Source organism: Lissotriton vulgaris, chromosome 2_1 (assembly GCF_964263255.1).
Source record: "Lissotriton vulgaris chromosome 2_1, aLisVul1.2, whole genome shotgun sequence".
In the NCBI taxonomy this organism is placed as follows: domain Eukaryota; kingdom Metazoa; phylum Chordata; class Amphibia; order Caudata; family Salamandridae; genus Lissotriton; species Lissotriton vulgaris.
The window spans coordinates 550,796,339-550,812,703 of record NC_141687.1 but is presented as its reverse complement, the minus strand read 5'-3'; the positions used below and the strand labels follow the sequence as shown (position 1 = coordinate 550,812,703).

The window sequence follows — 16,365 nt, the reverse complement described above, 5'->3', positions numbered from 1 at the left end:
GGACGTAATAAAAACCCTTAATAATGTCCCAAAGGATGCTTTTGTTTTGTAAATTGGACACTTCCTTCATTATTTTAAGTCTTTCTTCTTTTTTTTTTCTCTTTCATAGTTTTTTTTCCCCTTTCATAGTTTTTTTTCCCATTCAAAAATAGGTGTAGGTTACATAATCCCTTTTTTATTTTTACATAGCATTATTTATCAGTAATTTAGATTTATTTATTTATTATTATTTTTTTTTCTTTTATTTTATTTTCCCACTCTGATTGGTGCAGGAAGCTGGGAAGACTTACATATAGGGACCTCTGTACTAATCTAGCCAATTAGTTATTTTGTACTCTGGGCCTGGGCATGATCTCGAATGGTTTCTAATAAATCATCAGCATCCTGTATAGAACGGATATTGTGAATCTTATTGTTGTACATGATCCGTAGGAATGCTGGGAACCTCATCTGTACTGTGGCTCCTAATGATCTCAATTTGTCCATGAGCTGCCCCAACTCCCACTGTCTATCCAGAGTGGTTTTGGAAAGGTCTGACCGTATCTCAAAGGAGAAGTCTGGGCCCTGCATCGTTCTAGCTTTCAGGGCAAGATTTAGGATCTTTTCTTTAAGTGCGTATGTCAAGAAGTTGATTAACACCTAGGGCTCGGCAGATCTTCTTGGAGCTCTTGAGTTCGTCGGTGAACCAGGATGCCTTCTTGTTGCCGGGTCTGCTAGGAGGGGTCTTCAGTGGAGCGAGGTCGTCTGTGCAGTTGCTGATCCACCTCGTGAGGTTGTTGGCGGCTTGGTGGGGTTCGCTGAGCTGGCGGGAGGGTTCTGGCTCAGGGATCCGGCGAGCTGGTCGGCTGTGATCTTGTTCCAGCTTCTGTGAGGACCCTGTTGCTGGTGGTGGTGGAGCGTGGTACTTCTGAAGGTGAAGTGGACGCAGCTGTGTTCCGTCCAGTGGAGTCCGGTGGTGTGGCTGAAGGAGATGTCCTTGCTGGAGGAGAAGACGGGGTAGAGCGTGTGGCCGGTGTGGTGGGTGGGGGTTGTCACCAGTTGCTTGAGTCCGAGGTTGGAGAGGTTGTCGAGCAGGGTGCTGGTGTTGCGGTCGTTGTTGTTCTCCAGGTGGAAGTTGAGGTGCCTGAGGAGGATTTAGTCAGTGGAGGGGAGGGCGTGCGGGCTGATGAAGTCGGCGAAGTCTTCCCTGAATTGTGTGCGTGGTCCCGGGGTCTGTAGATGAGAGTGCCTCTGAGGGTGGTCTTGGGGTCGGTGTGGATCTGGAAGTGCAGGTGTTCGGCGGCTGTGAGGATGTCGTCGGAGTTGGTCGTGATGCGGATGGTGTTCTTGTGGAAGATGGCGATGCCTCCTCCCATCTGGTTGGCGCGGTCCCTCCGGGTGATCCTGTATCCGTCCGGATGAGGAGGCAAGATCCTCTAACCCAGACATAGGTAAAGCCTTTTTTGAATTTTTTGAGGCGATCTATACGGAAGATCTTCCCAATGACCAGCTGGCAAGGGATAGATGGCTGGAAGCAATTACTCTTCCAACCCTCTCAACAACACAGAGTAAGTCCCTAGAGATCGAGATAACAGAGGTCGGTCGAGGTGAGGAAGCAATCCGTCAAACAAAAAAAGGGAAAGCGGCAGGCCAAGATGGTCTGCCGGGGGAGATTTATAGATCTTTGGAAAATGTCATCGCCCCCGTGCTGATGGCCCTATTTAATGGCATTCTAATAGAAGGAGATCTACCGCCAAAATCATGGGGGGAGGCCACAATTGTACTTATCCCAAAACCAGGGAAATCTCCCCTGGAATGCGGGTCATATCGACCAATATCGTTGCTCAATAATGATTATAAAATCTTTACAACAATTATCTCAGCAAGATTGGCCAGTGTAATTGGCACTATAGTCCATCAAGATCATAAAGGATTCATTAAAGGGCGACAACTATCAGACCTAACACATGACTTGATAGGGGCTGACAGCCTTTTCCCTACCTTTGGCCAACCTCACCTTAGATGCAACTAAGGCTTTTGATAGGGTCAATTGGCCCTATCTGAACGACATACTTAAAAAATTCAACTTAGGGAAGAGTTTTTGCAGAACTATAGACCAGCTTTACGGTGCCCCTTCGGCCAGGTTGCTGGTCAATGGGGTTTTGACGGAGGCCTTTAACATCACCAGAGGTACAAGGCAGGGCTGCCCGCTTTCCCCCTCCTCTTCAACCTATATATCAAACCGTTTGCCCTGGTTTTGCGGGAGGAGGCTAACATTCCATCTTTTAGGTTTGGAGAGTGGGAAAGGCAGCAAGGTCACTCTATGCAGAGGACATCCTGGTTTTTACATCAGATCCAGCAAAGGCATTTCCAGTTGTCATCCAGCGGGCAGAAGAGTTTGGATATATTTCGGGTAACAACATCAACTCGAGTAAAAGTGAAATAATGACATGGAATATATCAGATATACAGTTGGGGGTAAACATTTAAACCTCCATGCGTTACCTTGGGATACGAGTTACTCAAGAAGTGGGTAGCATTGGTCAAACCAACTTGGACAGAATATATAGTGAGAGTAAACGGCTTTTGAAATCTTGGACTCACTTGCCACTTTGTATAACGGGTAGGGTAAATCTGGTCAAAATGTGTATCCTTTGAAAGTTTACGTTCATTTTGAATGCTATTCCCATGGCGTTTGACCTTAAAACGATTGAAAAATGCCAGCGAGAAATTAACTCCTTCATTTGGAATTATAAATCTACTAGACTAGCATGAAAAAAGCTGAGGAGAAGGAAAAAAAAGGGAGGTCTTGCTCTGCCGGATCTATTATACTATGCATGGGCCTTCCAGATGTCACACTCTAGGATGCTTTTAAAAATGCCATCTAATCTTTCTATTGGGTCAATGTATAGAGCTATGCTAATTGGGGCGAATCTAGCAGTAGATGGGTTCATGTTCAAGTTTGGGAGTCAGAAATTTTTTTTAAAAATCAAACTTAAAATTTTACAGTCATGGACTAATGCCTGGTTTACCATCAGAAAAAGATTGGGGTTGTCCTACTATTCTAATTTCGTCCCAATTTGGGACTCGCCTGGCCTCCCACTATGTTTGAGAGATAGTCTGTCTTCCATAATAGAACCAGCTGGGACTACAAGATGGGGTCAGCTATTGAAGGAAGGATCGTGGGATGAGTTATATGATCACACTGGCCCCGGGCTTTCTAGATTTAAGTACATTCAACTGGACAGCTGGGTGAGATCCCAGCGCTGCATAGACGCGCATCTTGGGAAGGCTAGCATACTGGAGCAGCAGTTAGTGGAACGACCAGGGGGAGGAAAAGAGGTAGCCCTATGGTATTGGCAGTTGTTGGAGGAAATTGATGGGTAGTTTGTCCTTCCATATGAGCTATGGGGGGAGGTGACTGGCCTTCATTGCGAGGAGATGTGGCTAAACTCCTTCGTTATTCTTCATAAAATCGTGAAACCATCATGGCTAAGACGAAATCATCTCTTTTCAGTTCATCGCGCATATATACCACCGTTGAAACTTTCTAAATTCCTCCCAGATAAAAAGTGCAACAAATGTAATCTTATGGGAGCATCTGACATCCACATGTTCATGGACTGCCCTGACATCGGCAGGTTTTGGGAGGAAGTGAAGACTACCGAAAACTCTATTCTAAACACATCCTTGTCAATAACTCTACCACTTATCATCTTTGGTTTGGAAGATAACATCACTGGCAAAGCAAGGTCCTTCCTCTTCTATGCCATTTTACTGGCCAGAAGGCAAATCTGTATACATTGGGTAGAGAAAACAGCCCCATCACACTCTGGGTGGCTCTCGTCTCTATATGAAACATCCAAAGCTGACCTCCACAGATCATGTAGCAAACGTAACTTGGCTTTTTGGGATTTGTTGATCAAGTGGAGATAGTATTCCGGGGTTTTTTATTGTTGTTTTTTTTTTCCTTGGGTCCTATGATTATGCCATGAATACTCCTTGGACCGGGTCTAGCCTCGTTACGATATTGGTCCTACAGGTTGAAATATACCTAGATGGAGTCAGCGAAAGCCCCTCTTGTTTTGGGACCTCTCTGCCACCAACATAACAACTCGCGTCCTGGCACAGGAGAAAGGAAAAAGGCCCCGCTCCAAAGTCAAGGACTCGCAAGGTGGTTGGTATCTCCCATATTGAGGGTAAGGCAAATGAGGACAAAAAAAATTTGACAAAGGCAACAGATTTCGCATAGGCGAAATCTATTGGCTTTGCCAATGCTTTTTGTGCTGGGTAGTTTGAGGAGATAAGGAAGAGGGAGGAGATAAGCAAGAAATAAGCAAGGGGAAGGAATGGGATGGAGAGGTGTCAAAGAAGCAAAGATGCTGGAGAAGGATCTCGCTCTCAAATGCAAATCGTAATGAAAATACTGTTCTACAGTGCGTCCGTATATGGGATCAATTAATCAATAGCTGAGGAAATCCTATGGGTTTCTAAACCTAGAGATAGCGCTTTGTCTCTGCCAAGGTACACAGCGCCAGGCTGTCCCTGATAGCATTGTGAGGTGGGAAACTGTACTTGATGCAGAGCTTACCAGTGGAACGTAGCACATTCCTGTGCATGAACCTTAAAAGCAGATCACTGATTATAAACCTCCTGGAGCCTGACAGGGCGTGCCAGGCTACGAGACAACCTCCGAAGCACCTTAGTAAACATGCAAAACATAGCTAAGCGCTATGCAGTTTTGTGCAGCGCAAACTCAACCCGGAGGTATTAGAGCACTGTACATGAGCACCAGTTGCATTAAAGAAAGACAATTTCATTTTTAGGCATGGAGAGATGAAGTGATTAGCCAGAATCACATGATATTGAGTCTCCTGCCAAGACTCGAACCCGGTTCTCCAGCTTAAAGCTTGCCGCTCTAAACGTTACATCACTTCCTCTTCCTTACTAAATAGCAAGGTTAGAGGCACTCTTTGGATAAATCTTGAGACAAACAGGGGGCGAAATATCGATATTGTGTTGTCGTGTATGGTGCAAGACCTACAGTAAAGGCACATTGAAACAATAAATGACCAGCATTGGCAAAGCCTCCAAAAGCAGATGCATTCGTAGGGAATGCTAGATGGCAAATAAAACAAGCATCACAGGAGATGAGAGGATGTGGACCAATGGCCAGAGCTGCTGGGTCGGGTGGTGGAGATCCCGGTTCGAGTCTCACAGTGCAACAGCATGTGATTCTGGGCAATTCACTTAATCTCTCCAGGTGATAAACTGCTATGTAAAACTGCAGATTTATTTTAAAGTATCAAGCAAGCAAGGACAATCAGAAAGAAGCAAAACTCTATGAAAAAATAGTTCAACCAAGGCAGATGTTAACAGTATTTCGGCTATGGGAAACTTATAAGAGAAGCAGATGATGAACAAGCATTGGTAAATGCAGGAAATATTCAACAGTTAATAGAAATGCAGTAAAAGAAGGTAGCAAGCACAAGAACCAACAAAAATCCAGGAATGCAAGGAGGTGGGATTTAAGCCCCTTTCAAAATGTATATAAAAAACAATAGATTTCACAACCTGTGCAGGCGAAAACTAATACGGACTTATTCTCTCTCACTTTCTTTCTTTGGACAGCATTTTAGTTTGTGATTGTGTAGGTGTTTATCAGTATTGATATGATGAGGGCCGTTTCCCTTTCAGTCGGGTTTTAATTAGTTAATATAGGTTTAGACCTAACATAGGATAGCCTACGTTTGTTATAAGAGGAATTGCTGGTTTCCAAAGACTCCTTTCTTTGCCTAGAACAGCTTCTTCATTGGCTAGAGCATCAAAGACTTGCACCACTAGCTGTGACACATTTTGTTATTTCAGTTTATATAGCACAATACTACTTAATGTGGTTTCTTAGTGCAGCCTGAAATCATAATAAAACAGAAAGGTCTTAAGCTTATTCTAAATAGGTTCATACCAACAACAATCAAATCTTTTATTTTGGCAATTTGCCAGAAAATTATATAATGAAATCACAGACATACATAGGTAAAAACTGTGCAAAAGATACAAATAGGTATATAAAAATATAATAGTGATTGAATACAATATATTGACAATCTCAATTCATTACAGTAATTAATGGATCCATGTAAGAATTCAAAGTAGGCCTTCAAAGAATCTAAAATTATGCCCTCACTCAGGGTGCGCTGTAAACAATAGTAAAATATCTAGTAGAATTAATGTTACATCATTAGTACCTTAGTAACAGAGTGCTTAGACTATGCCTAGTTCTCCACATTGACAATAGATATCATAAGACTGGAAAGATTATACTTTGCCTAGTAACTGATGTCAATGTTTTTAGTTCCTCTTTATGCTAACACCCATATTTTAGCACAATGGTGTGATCCATTTTTTTCTGCTCTATTGATAGGCTGGGCAGAAGAATATGGCATGCTCAACCCTTTCTTTAGACTCACCACAAGAGGGGTAAAGCCAATCTGCTGTCCTGATATTGCGATGACACGTATCAGTGAAAGAACAAAGCAGGAGAATCCTGTAACGAAATTGCAAGAAAAGCTTCCTGACAGTTACAGGTTCAATCTCGTCCAGAAACCTTTTCTGTAAATTCGTCCTTCATCATTAGGGAACCAAATGTGGGCTACCCCTGCATATTTCTCATTTTATATTGACGATAACTGGACTTAATAGATAATATATTAGCAGCACTGGCTTCTTTGGACGCGACCCTTAATTGCTCATTCCCAATCACTGTGAGTTTTTTTTCACATACTTAATCCATGGAATGTTACCTGACCCTGGGATTCGGAGTACTTCTTGGCCCTGGCAATACTAATGTAGCTTAGGGGTGGCCCAGATCCTTCTCCAATACAGGGTAGGTCTCACTCCTATCCCTTCAGAGATTGATCTAAGGCCCATTCCTATCCTAAGGGGAGCAAAGAGGTACTAATAGAGAGACCCATCAGTTGTCGAATGTAGCGATTTTCAACTGTCACCAGGACAGTCACATCCTGTGGCCCTACAGCTCCGCACCATAAAGGCCTGCATCTGGAGCACCATAGAGATAAGACGAAATTGGGTTCCTCTGTACATTTGTATTATTCAGCCTGTAGGTTATTCCAATTTGAGCCTACGCTTTGCTATGTGAGAGTGCAAATCAAGCTGTCCTGTTAGTGTGTTTCATATCAGATGTGTCTGAAGAGGGACTGAAATCAAGAACTGTTAAAGAGCATCAAGCACCATTCCAATTCTTGACTCTCAAAAGAGCTGGCAAAAGGGAGCTAGGAAAGAGAAGGCATGTTATTGGAATCTGATGGAAAAACTTGCATTAACCAAGAGGTATATTTTAGGCAGCGAATTACTCCCAAATGATGTCAAAACATTATAAAAATTTGATATATTGTGCTGAGAAATTTAATGTGATAATAATGAGGAGATATTCAAAACATTTGAACAAATGTACATCACCATAGAGGACACATGTGTGTGTTTATTTTTATTTGTTCGTATGCTGTTGTCTTTTCTAAGTCATTGCATTATGCACAACTGTATAATCAAGTATCACATTTTAGATTTCTATATTGTGCAGTTGCACTAAAACGGCTATCAGCTCCGTAATGGGCGTTAGCAGACGATTCCAAGATGTGCTGTACTGAAGCGAGCTTTGTCTGTCAGGGGTCCCGAAACCCCATCTTCACTTCTTAACCCCCATCCCGCCCTGTAGAAATGATACTGCTTCCAATGTTGCCTTGGAATGCCTTATATTTCCCAAACTCTCCTGGGTTCTTCTCCTTGCAGAGAGTCAAGCGCAATACTTTTCTTCCTAATTCAAGATAACTGTGTATGCAAATGTACTCTTTATTTAATCTGACGTACAAAGGACACAGCTTTTAGCTTTGTAGACTAGAGCATGCTATCTTGTGTTATATGCTGATTGGTATTACATATCCTATCTCTCTATTAAGTATGTAGTGTGTGCAGTTTTCGTGACCAAAGCTCCTGTCTATCAACTTCCTATTATTTCAGAATAGGGGATTCGATTCATGGTACCAGGAATTGGAGACAGCCTAAAACGAACCGAGGAAGAGCAACCTGCATTTTCTATCAGAGTTGGAATTGAGGTGTCTGAGTGAAGGCTTTTAATGCCTGGTCTGACTGCGAAAAGGAGGCTACAGTACATTCTCAGTGTTCTGATATATGCTGAAAGGCCCAGATGCATTGTAAACCAACAATGTTAATGAGAGATATGCATGCATAACAAATAAAAGCTCACCATAGTAACATCTGAACAATGTAACTCATCAAAACTAATTCATTTAGTTAACGCAAAAGGTATATGACATCAGTAGTGTCTATTAATTAAAATACTCACCTCTTTATTTTTTTTGCCCCTGGAGCCAATGTTTCCTGCCATGTTGTCATCTTTCAGGGACTCTACTGTATCACCATACAGCAGTTTTATGGCACGGACCAAGCGGGCACAGGAGCGACTGTGGTGGAGGTAACAGTGCGGGTGACAGTAGTCGATATGCGTGCAGATGAAACTTTGCTGGTTGCACAACAGTATCATGACCTGCAAATTTAAAAAAATGCAATTTTTTTACAAGTGATTTTCAGAGTTATTCCCTTCTATGCTTTTGTTTTAAACATGGATGATTTTCTGCTAACCTTTTATCCATTTTCTATTCATGTATTATTTACAACATACTCAAAACTCAGAGCATAGTTCTTGGAATGTTGCATGTCCATCTAATTTCTAAATACCTATGGGGTTCATGTCTCTCAATCGTTTATGCTGCCTTCGAAACTGGAATGTCATACACATTTTAAATAGTACTTAATCAGACTACAATTATTTATTAGCCTCACAACAAGGTGTTCACTTTTTATGAACACAACAAAGAATTTAGGAATGTGCACTTATGACTTAAGTATCTATAAAAGTGTTGGGGTTCAGCCCATTCTGAGAATGAAAAGTTTACTCAAACCTAGCATTGTTTTCCAGCATGAGATCTGCTATGTAGTCATTTTAACAACCTTTTATTTCACTTTGCTATTGAAAAGTTCATAAAAGTAACGCACCCCGCTTGACACATTTTTTACTTAATCTCGTGAGGAGGATTACGTCAACTGTATGTCACATGGTTCACAAACTGCAGAAATTGAGCCATCCCTGCGCATCAAGATTGTTAAATGGACAGACATCTTTCTACTCCAGTGTAGTGGGATTGATTAACCGGACAAATGTTATAAATAGGGCATACAACGTATGATTAGACTTGTATCTAGGGCATATGACATTCACAGAGCTGATTACTTGGTAGAGAACATTCCCGAGGCAAAGGCACTGATAAATAAGCCTTATCAAAATTTATTTTGAGGAATGACTAATTATTTTTATTATCTTAAGGTGGTATGCTAGCAGTAATGTCTAGAAAAGGCAATAACTACTTTGCAAGTAGCTGGTCCGCAATTTTCAGTCAGAGGAATAGTGACGAAGAGTTATGCAGTTGAAATGTTACCTCAAATAGTGTGAGTTCCAACAGTAATGTATTATACATGGAACTTAAAAGAGTTTTTATAAAAACCAAACAGGCTGCTTGAGGGACACATTTTAGATCACAAGTACAGTAGTAGGTACAATGATGGCGCTACAGCAAAGCTCTTCAGTACTTTAATCAATTTAAAAAAAACATATATATGGAATTGAGCTATTTTAATTTTTTTACTGTAGACGGTTCCTTGTGTATTTGCAGATGTTGACTGCCACATTTTCAGAACTTGACTCACACTGCTTCTAGGAACTGTACATATTTTGGCTGTGAGAGGAAATAGTTTTCTGTGGTTGTTGGAGATGAATATTCTGCATGATAAAAGAATCTGAATCTTCGGTAGAGATACTTCTTCAACTGACTCCAATATTCTTAAATGATGGCACATGGGACTTTTCAATGGATCGGCAGGTAATGCAAGTCTTTTAGTACAGGCCTGATGAGTCTGCAGTATGTAGCTTCTATGATAGGTTGCATCACCTAATTCTAGCCCTTTTGTAACACATGAATTGTCTTAAGTAATTAACCTGGATTAAAATTGTCTAAGAACGATAACTGCCAGATATGTACTTCTGGTTGGGTATCCTAATGGACATGAGTATACTTAAGACAAATTAAGAACGTAATGCAGTTTTAATAGCGTTTTGAATATGCAATAAACAAAGCTTGGCTACTGTGAAGAGCCAACATTAGATTCTAACATGTTTTAACTTGTTTTTTAGGAAATGCAAGTCATAGTAGTCAGGATGGTCATTGTCTGTTTTCTTGATCCATCCCCAAGAATAGGATCTCTGAGCTACAACTACGTCTAGCCTTGTTTTGAACAATCGTAATATTGATTAAGAGCATAGAAATACCTTGTTAACCTTTATTTTAAGCCTTAGCCTCGCAAACAATCTGTGCTTTGTCCACATACGTAACTATCAAGGCCAAATGATTCAGTAGCTTTTCCATGTTGCCTAAAATTGTAATGTGCATCTTCCACCTACTGACTGCAGACGGTGCATAGGCTTGGACGGCCAAAGGGCTTACATGCCGTTTTCTCAATTGGTCTACACTGCAATGTTGTACAGGACACAATCCATTACCTGACCAAAAATGTTAATGTTAATGATAAGATCCTATGTCATGTGAGTAGTGAGGTCATTTATGTAATTTGTGAAATCACCTGTTACATGAAAGGTAACGTCATGAGCAATGTGTGTGGTGTGTGAGGTATAGGCAGCTGTGTGAGCAATGATTTGTGAAGCTAAACATATATGTTGAATTTCAGGGTGGGGTGGTTGTTTTTAAAACAATGTCTTTCAGGCTTAGAGTGCTAGATAAAATATGAAAATAAGGAAGTAGGAAATCCTGAGGATGTTTCCAGGTGTGAGGTGGAGAGCAGTTTTTAGTACTCCACAGCACCACCAGCTTTCCAAATCTGCTGATCAGAAATGTCTGTTTTTTTAGCAGAGTTTGTAAGCATAGGATTAGTATAGTGCCATCTACACTGAGATAGAAATGTGGCAAAGCCTTTTGCAAATTTGGAAGAAAAGTCTTTAAGCATAGGATTAGCTAGTGCCATCCACACCGAGATGAAAAATGACACTAGCCTTTTACCATTTCATTCACAGTATTGGTACAATACCGTAAACCAACCAGGAATGAATAAAAGCCCCTGACACAAGTTGTTTTGCTTTTAGTAGAGCTCATCAAAGAGGTATAGCTTCGTCCAGACACAAAGGAACTCCCGGTCTAAGTCAAAACAATGTCCTTTCAGGCTTAGAGGGAAATACATTATGCATAAAAGGAAAAAAAAAACCCGGAAAGTCACTGAAAAAACCCAAACATTGATGTGAAGATATGGCTTTCTTTGTTATAACTCCTTAACATATGTTGAATAATTCTTAGTAATACACCTAAAAACACAGTTAAATTGCAGTTTTGGTTACGAACAAAAAGTTTTCAAAAATCAATGACATTCACAAGTTATTTTCGGATCAGAATACATAACTCACACAACAGCCATATAAACCATAACTAGCACACCAAATGCAAAGCTTATAACCTCACAATATTTATACTGATAAATAACAATAGCTAAAAGTGAAATATAATTAAACAACAACACTTAATCAAGGAATTTAATGACACTACATTCATAGTCCTCTCTGTCAAATAGGCAAGGGTAATGTGATATTTAATCTCATGCCTAAAATGATTTACAATATTTATAACTGCATATGTTTCATTAAGCAAGCTTATGAACATTGATTTTTGGCATGATGGAGCAAACATTTACTAGCTCATATGCTAATTTTATAGCCCATGATAGTCATAAACAATGGGGATCACAGCCGCCTCTTGGCGCACCATTGCAAGAGGTTCAATGAGGGTAATGCGGACGTTCTAAGTGGTTTGATAATTGATAGCCTCTCTAGGATGTTAATAGGTTACAATAAAGAGTTGATTTTTAAGTAAAGTAGGATTAGAGACTAAAGATCCAGCTGGACTAAATGCATAAGAAGAATTGTATATACATCTATGATTGTGTAGGAACTGTCTTTTCACTTACTGAGAAGCAAAATATTTCTCTACATTCTTGACTTTTAATTTCTACAGCAAAGGATCATCTAATTTACTTTGGGAGTGTCAAGAAAGAGAGACAATATAAGAAAGTGCTGTATTTTTGGGAAAATGCTCACATGAGGAACTTGAGTAAAAGCCCACTTGAGTGAGGTACCCATGCCCGACACAAAATATATTTTTGACCTTGCTGGACTTTCTCAACCAATTCATGGTTAAACTTTAAAAAAAAATCCTAGCACTAGTGGGGTACTTGTTTAAATGTTATTGATATGAGTGCATCACATGGGTAAATGCACATGTGATTAAATCCACACATTTACACACATGTAAAGTTACTGAAATATGCAGACTTCAATACTCAACCACACTGAAACGGGGTGGGGTAAATAAAAACATCATAACCAAATATAAAATTACTACTAGTACTGACTTTATGACTGTATTTAATATTAGACACACTTTGCGGAGACGTCTGCAATCAGGGTGGAGATCTCCCTACAGAAAGTACAAGGAAATTTAAAAAAAACACTGATGAAAATGTTTTGATTGTTTGTACTGTAAATGCCGAATTGTTTAAAAAAAGTCTTACCTCACTAAATATATTAAAAATATTAATATATATATATATTCAAAATGAAAAAGGTCATGACCTTCCCAACCCAGCAACAGTACACCTGTAAATACCTTTAGTTCTTGGTGGGGTAGAGACAGGAGTCTGCCTTCAGTACAAATGAGGTCTAGCAGCCACCGCTGCAAGTCTTCTTCAGTATTTTCTGACCTGGGTGACGTCCGAAAAGTTCCCCTTGTGCTGAGAGTTCAGATCCCTCTGCAGAGACCACATGTGTCACCTGGTATGATCCACTAGCAGGAAACAGTAGTACGGAAGGCCAACAAGGGACAGGGCTACTCTCACCGTGATCCAGGACTGACCCTGAAACATTGGGATCATAGCAGAATGTCCTGCAATCGTGGTGGAGAAAAACCCCGGAACTCCACTGTGACCCCAATGTATGGAAGCCTCTGAGAAGGAATCAGTTGGGAAATTCGATAGTTTATAGTGAACCCCAACAATGTAAAAAACGTTTTTCATTTAACCAGAGATGTTCCACAGCTGACTAAGGTGTGCCTACATTCAGCAGCCTATCGTTGAGGCCTGAGAACACAGGTATCTGCAACCTCCAACAATGGGCAGTGATCACCATCATCACTTTCATGAACACTTGAGGGGTGATGATGAGGCCGAAGGGGAGTGCAGCACACTTAAAGTGCTCCTGGCTTACCTGGAACTATATATGATGCTAGTGGGACTGCAATATGGGGATATGAAAATACAGGTCCGGCAGTCCAAGGACACCATCTGTTGCCCAGGTCGAAAGCAGAAAGGATCTGGGCAGGCATGAGCATTATGAATTTGCCCTTCCACAGGAAGGCATTCAGGGGCCGAAAGTCCAAAGCAGGCCTTGTTGGAGCTGTCAGTCTAGTGTGGTTACATTTTTGCCTTATACCTCTTTTTTGTCTGATTTCGCTTTTTCTGGCTTGAAGAAGTTGCACACTTTACCACTGTTAATGGGCATGTGCTCACTCCTTAAAACTTAGTAATATTTGCTTATCCCTAATGGGAATATTAAATTTACTTATAAGCCCTTAGTACATTTGTACTACCAGAGCCTGTAAATTAAGAGCTACTAGTGGGCCGAAAGCACCGATTCTGCCACCCACTTAAGTAACCTTTTAAACATGGCTCAGGCCTGCCATTGGACAGCATATGTGTGCAGTTTTAAACTGCCATTTTGGCCCGGCAAAATATGCCTTTTGCCAGGCCCAACCCTCCTTTTCATAAATACCAGTCACCCCTGGGGTAGGCAATGGACAGCCCAGTTTACATTTCCTGGTAATGAAAAACTCTTACATTTGTTTTTCACTACTGCAAGACCTATCTCTCCTATAGGATAACATTGGAGTTGCCTTATTCCATTTTATAAATGAAATTTCCAAATAGAAAGAGATGGCTCGAACATGTTTGGTGTCTCTGGAATCCTAATTTAAAATCCTAACAAAGGGAGAAGTTGGATTTGAAATTACAGTTCTGAAAATGACCCTTTTAGAAAGTTACTACTTTCTTGCCTTAGCCATTTGGTGCCTACTGCCTATCTCTGGTCATATGACTGGGTGTAATTGGCAATTGGGATTTGTGTATTCCTCCTAGACAGCCACACACAATGGGAGGTTAGGTGTGACTGGAGTGGCCATCACTGGTAGAGTGGGAGGGAGAAGCTAGGTTTAGCCTCACTTACACCTGAATGGGCTGTGTCCTGCCTCCACACAAAGCAAAGGGCCTAATGACCCAGCATTGTCACTTCAGCCAACGTGGAGCCAGGGCAGAGGAGGCAGGGAATTAAATACACTTTAAAGCCACTGTCTAGAAGCTTCTCACAGACAGCAACTCTTCAGTACACTTCTGGACCTTTGAATACTTTGCCAAGACAAAGGACTGCTCAGCTGCTACAAGGACTGCTACTCCGCTGGACTGCTACTGTGAAGGAGCAGCTGCTCTGCTGTACAGACCTGCAGCCTGATGCCCACTAGCCTGGGTAAGACGAACTGGACCTGCAACCCATCTTGAACTCAGGACCCCAGAGTGATTCTAAGGGCTAGTCTGCTGGCCTCAGGATCCTAACAGGCTCCCCAACAATGCCTGGACCAGTCTCCAATAGGTTCTTGACCCTCAAGTCTGGAATCCTTGGTGTAGCACAGTTGGATGTTAAATCAAGGTTTTGGGTTCTTTGTAAAGAAGCCAGTTTGCACAGGAATGGCGCCGCTCACATGGAAATTCAGCACAAGCTACTGCCAGCCCGTCTCCTTGCACAGCAGGCATCAACCACCATGGATGACTGCCGATGTGAAGCTCGAGCCTGCCTGTCCACGAAGCCCGGCCTGATCTGTGCAACACGCCAACCACCGCCAGCAACGCTCTTGCTCCTTATGACCCTCTTCAATGTGAAGAGGACTTTACACAAAATTTGAGATGGTAAAACTTCAGCGGGACTCATTTGGGACTGTATTGGATCCAAGCTCCACAACGGTTAGCCTGATCTTTTGACTTTGACCTGGTCCAGTGTGACTAGATATCCTTGGTTGGAGGTTTATGATTTTAGGCTCTATTTGACAGCTTATTCTTTACAAATTCATAACTACATTTGACTGATTCTATACATTATCAAGGCCGGGGATGGCTACGGAAAAACACGACTCCGAGTAGCCTCAGGTGACACTGCCCGCTCCGCCCTCAGCAATGGAGAATCGGACTTCGGCGTTCCTCATCTGAACGGAGGAAAGCTGCTCGAATAACAACAATCGTGGAAAGCCTGAAGCCCCAGCTGGTCTCTTCGTCGTCAGTTTCCCCCACAGGAGGAAAGAGGGGGAGCGGTGTTTGATGCTCCCTGTGTGAACGCGGCAGGAAAGCCTTGCAAAAATGCGGAAAGCACGAAGCCCCTGACAGTTTTTTCTTTGTTTGTTTCCCCACGGGAAGATAGCGGGGAAGCTGCATTGCTTTCACGCGGCTTCGGATTTTGACGCAGGTGTTCCCAGGGTCTCTTCCTTCACAGCAGACCTGCCGGCATTGCAATTTATGAGGCGCTGGGAATTGAAAGAGGTGCCAGTGCTAGTTTTTGTGGAAGATATCAGGGCTCCTGAAAACCAGGAATAACTCCAATGCCAGGCAAAACAGTGGAGAAGAACGGTGTGCATTTCTATGGAGGCTATGCGGAGGTGGCTGAAAAGTCATTGAGGCTCGGAGGTACAGAACTGTAAATAGGTGGAAGGAGGTTGGAGGCACTTTGTCCTGTGTAAACAATTATACGAGAATAGCGCACAGACTTGTGTGGAAATCTGGGAAAAGTTGGTGTAGTCAAGGGGACACCTGGACAGACTTGAGGGAAAAAAGAGGGTGAAAAAACCTTTTAAACATTCTAGCGCAGTTGCTAAGTTTAACACAGCGGCCGGGCTGACAGCCAAAACTCGTTTAGCCCTGGCAAAGGCAACCAAACTGGTAGCTAGAAGGAAGCATAGCACTAAGTCTCACTGCTCAGATGGCAGCTTTGAAAGTTCAGAAGATAAGATGACCCCCTTCTCTGTCCCAGGAACTGGGTTAATATGAGATAACAACTGCACCTAATTTGACAGAGGTTCCAGCATCATCGGCTAAGCAACGTCAAGACACCCCAATAAATGATGGATATAAAAAGGAGTTAAA

At 41.9% G+C, this 16,365-nt stretch overlaps 1 protein-coding gene across 1 annotated transcript in view; it reads right to left on the bottom strand.

Annotated features, from left to right (window-relative positions):
* UNC80 (unc-80 subunit of NALCN channel complex) overlaps positions 1-16,365 on the bottom strand; it is a 2,521,865-nt gene that overhangs the window by 1,452,079 nt on the left and 1,053,421 nt on the right. Inside the window, exon 29 of the mRNA XM_086955549.1 lies at positions 8,363-8,563. Within this exon, the coding sequence (XP_086811675.1) occupies positions 8,363-8,563 (201 nt within the window). The remainder of the gene's footprint in view (positions 1-8,362; positions 8,564-16,365) is intronic.